General features: G+C 58.5%; 1 protein-coding gene across 1 annotated transcript; it reads left to right on the forward strand.

Annotated features, from left to right (window-relative positions):
• Window positions 1-6: 6 nt before the first annotated feature.
• LOC107682209 (leucine-rich repeat, immunoglobulin-like domain and transmembrane domain-containing protein 1) lies at window positions 7-544 on the forward strand (the record flags this gene model as incomplete). Its single annotated transcript, XM_016478532.1, has 1 exon — window positions 7-544. A coding segment is annotated over exon 1 (528 nt), but the record flags the coding sequence as incomplete, so codon positions are not given.
• Between the last annotated feature and the right edge of the window lie 3 nt (window positions 545-547).

Genomic DNA, 547 nt, shown 5'->3' on the forward strand with positions numbered 1-547 from the left:
AGGAACGGACAGCGGCATGGCGGAGCTTCAGAAAGATGTCTTGAGTAACCTGGAGGCTAATGCGTCTTCTCTGCAGCAGGGTCCGGAGCGCAGAGTGGTTCGGTCGGTCAAAGTGATCGGTGACACGGACCACACGGTCTCGTTGAACTGGCGCGCACCCACCGCCACAAACACCACGTCCTTCAGCGTTCTGTACGCCGTCTTCGGGGAGCGGGACATGCGTCGGATTAATGTTGCCCCGGGCAAGAATCGCATCACGATCGAAGGCCTCGTGCCCAAAACCAAGTACATAGCCTGTGTGTGCGTGAAGGGCCTCGTCCCCAAGAAAGAGCAGTGTGTGATTTTCTCCACGGACGAGGCGGCCAGCGCCAGCGGCACACAGAAGCTCATTAACGTGGTGGTGATCACGGTCGCCTGCGTGATCGCGGTTCCTCTGACCCTCATCGTCTGCTGCGGGGCACTAAAGAGGAGGCTGCAGAAGCTGATGGGCCGGAAGTCCAAAGACATTCAAGACTCGTACGTGACGTTTGAGACTCTGTCTCCAGGC

Source organism: Sinocyclocheilus anshuiensis, unplaced genomic scaffold (genome assembly GCF_001515605.1).
Source record: "Sinocyclocheilus anshuiensis isolate Anshui unplaced genomic scaffold, SAMN03320099.WGS_v1.1 C31863763, whole genome shotgun sequence".
In the NCBI taxonomy this organism is placed as follows: Eukaryota; Metazoa; Chordata; class Actinopteri; order Cypriniformes; family Cyprinidae; genus Sinocyclocheilus; species Sinocyclocheilus anshuiensis.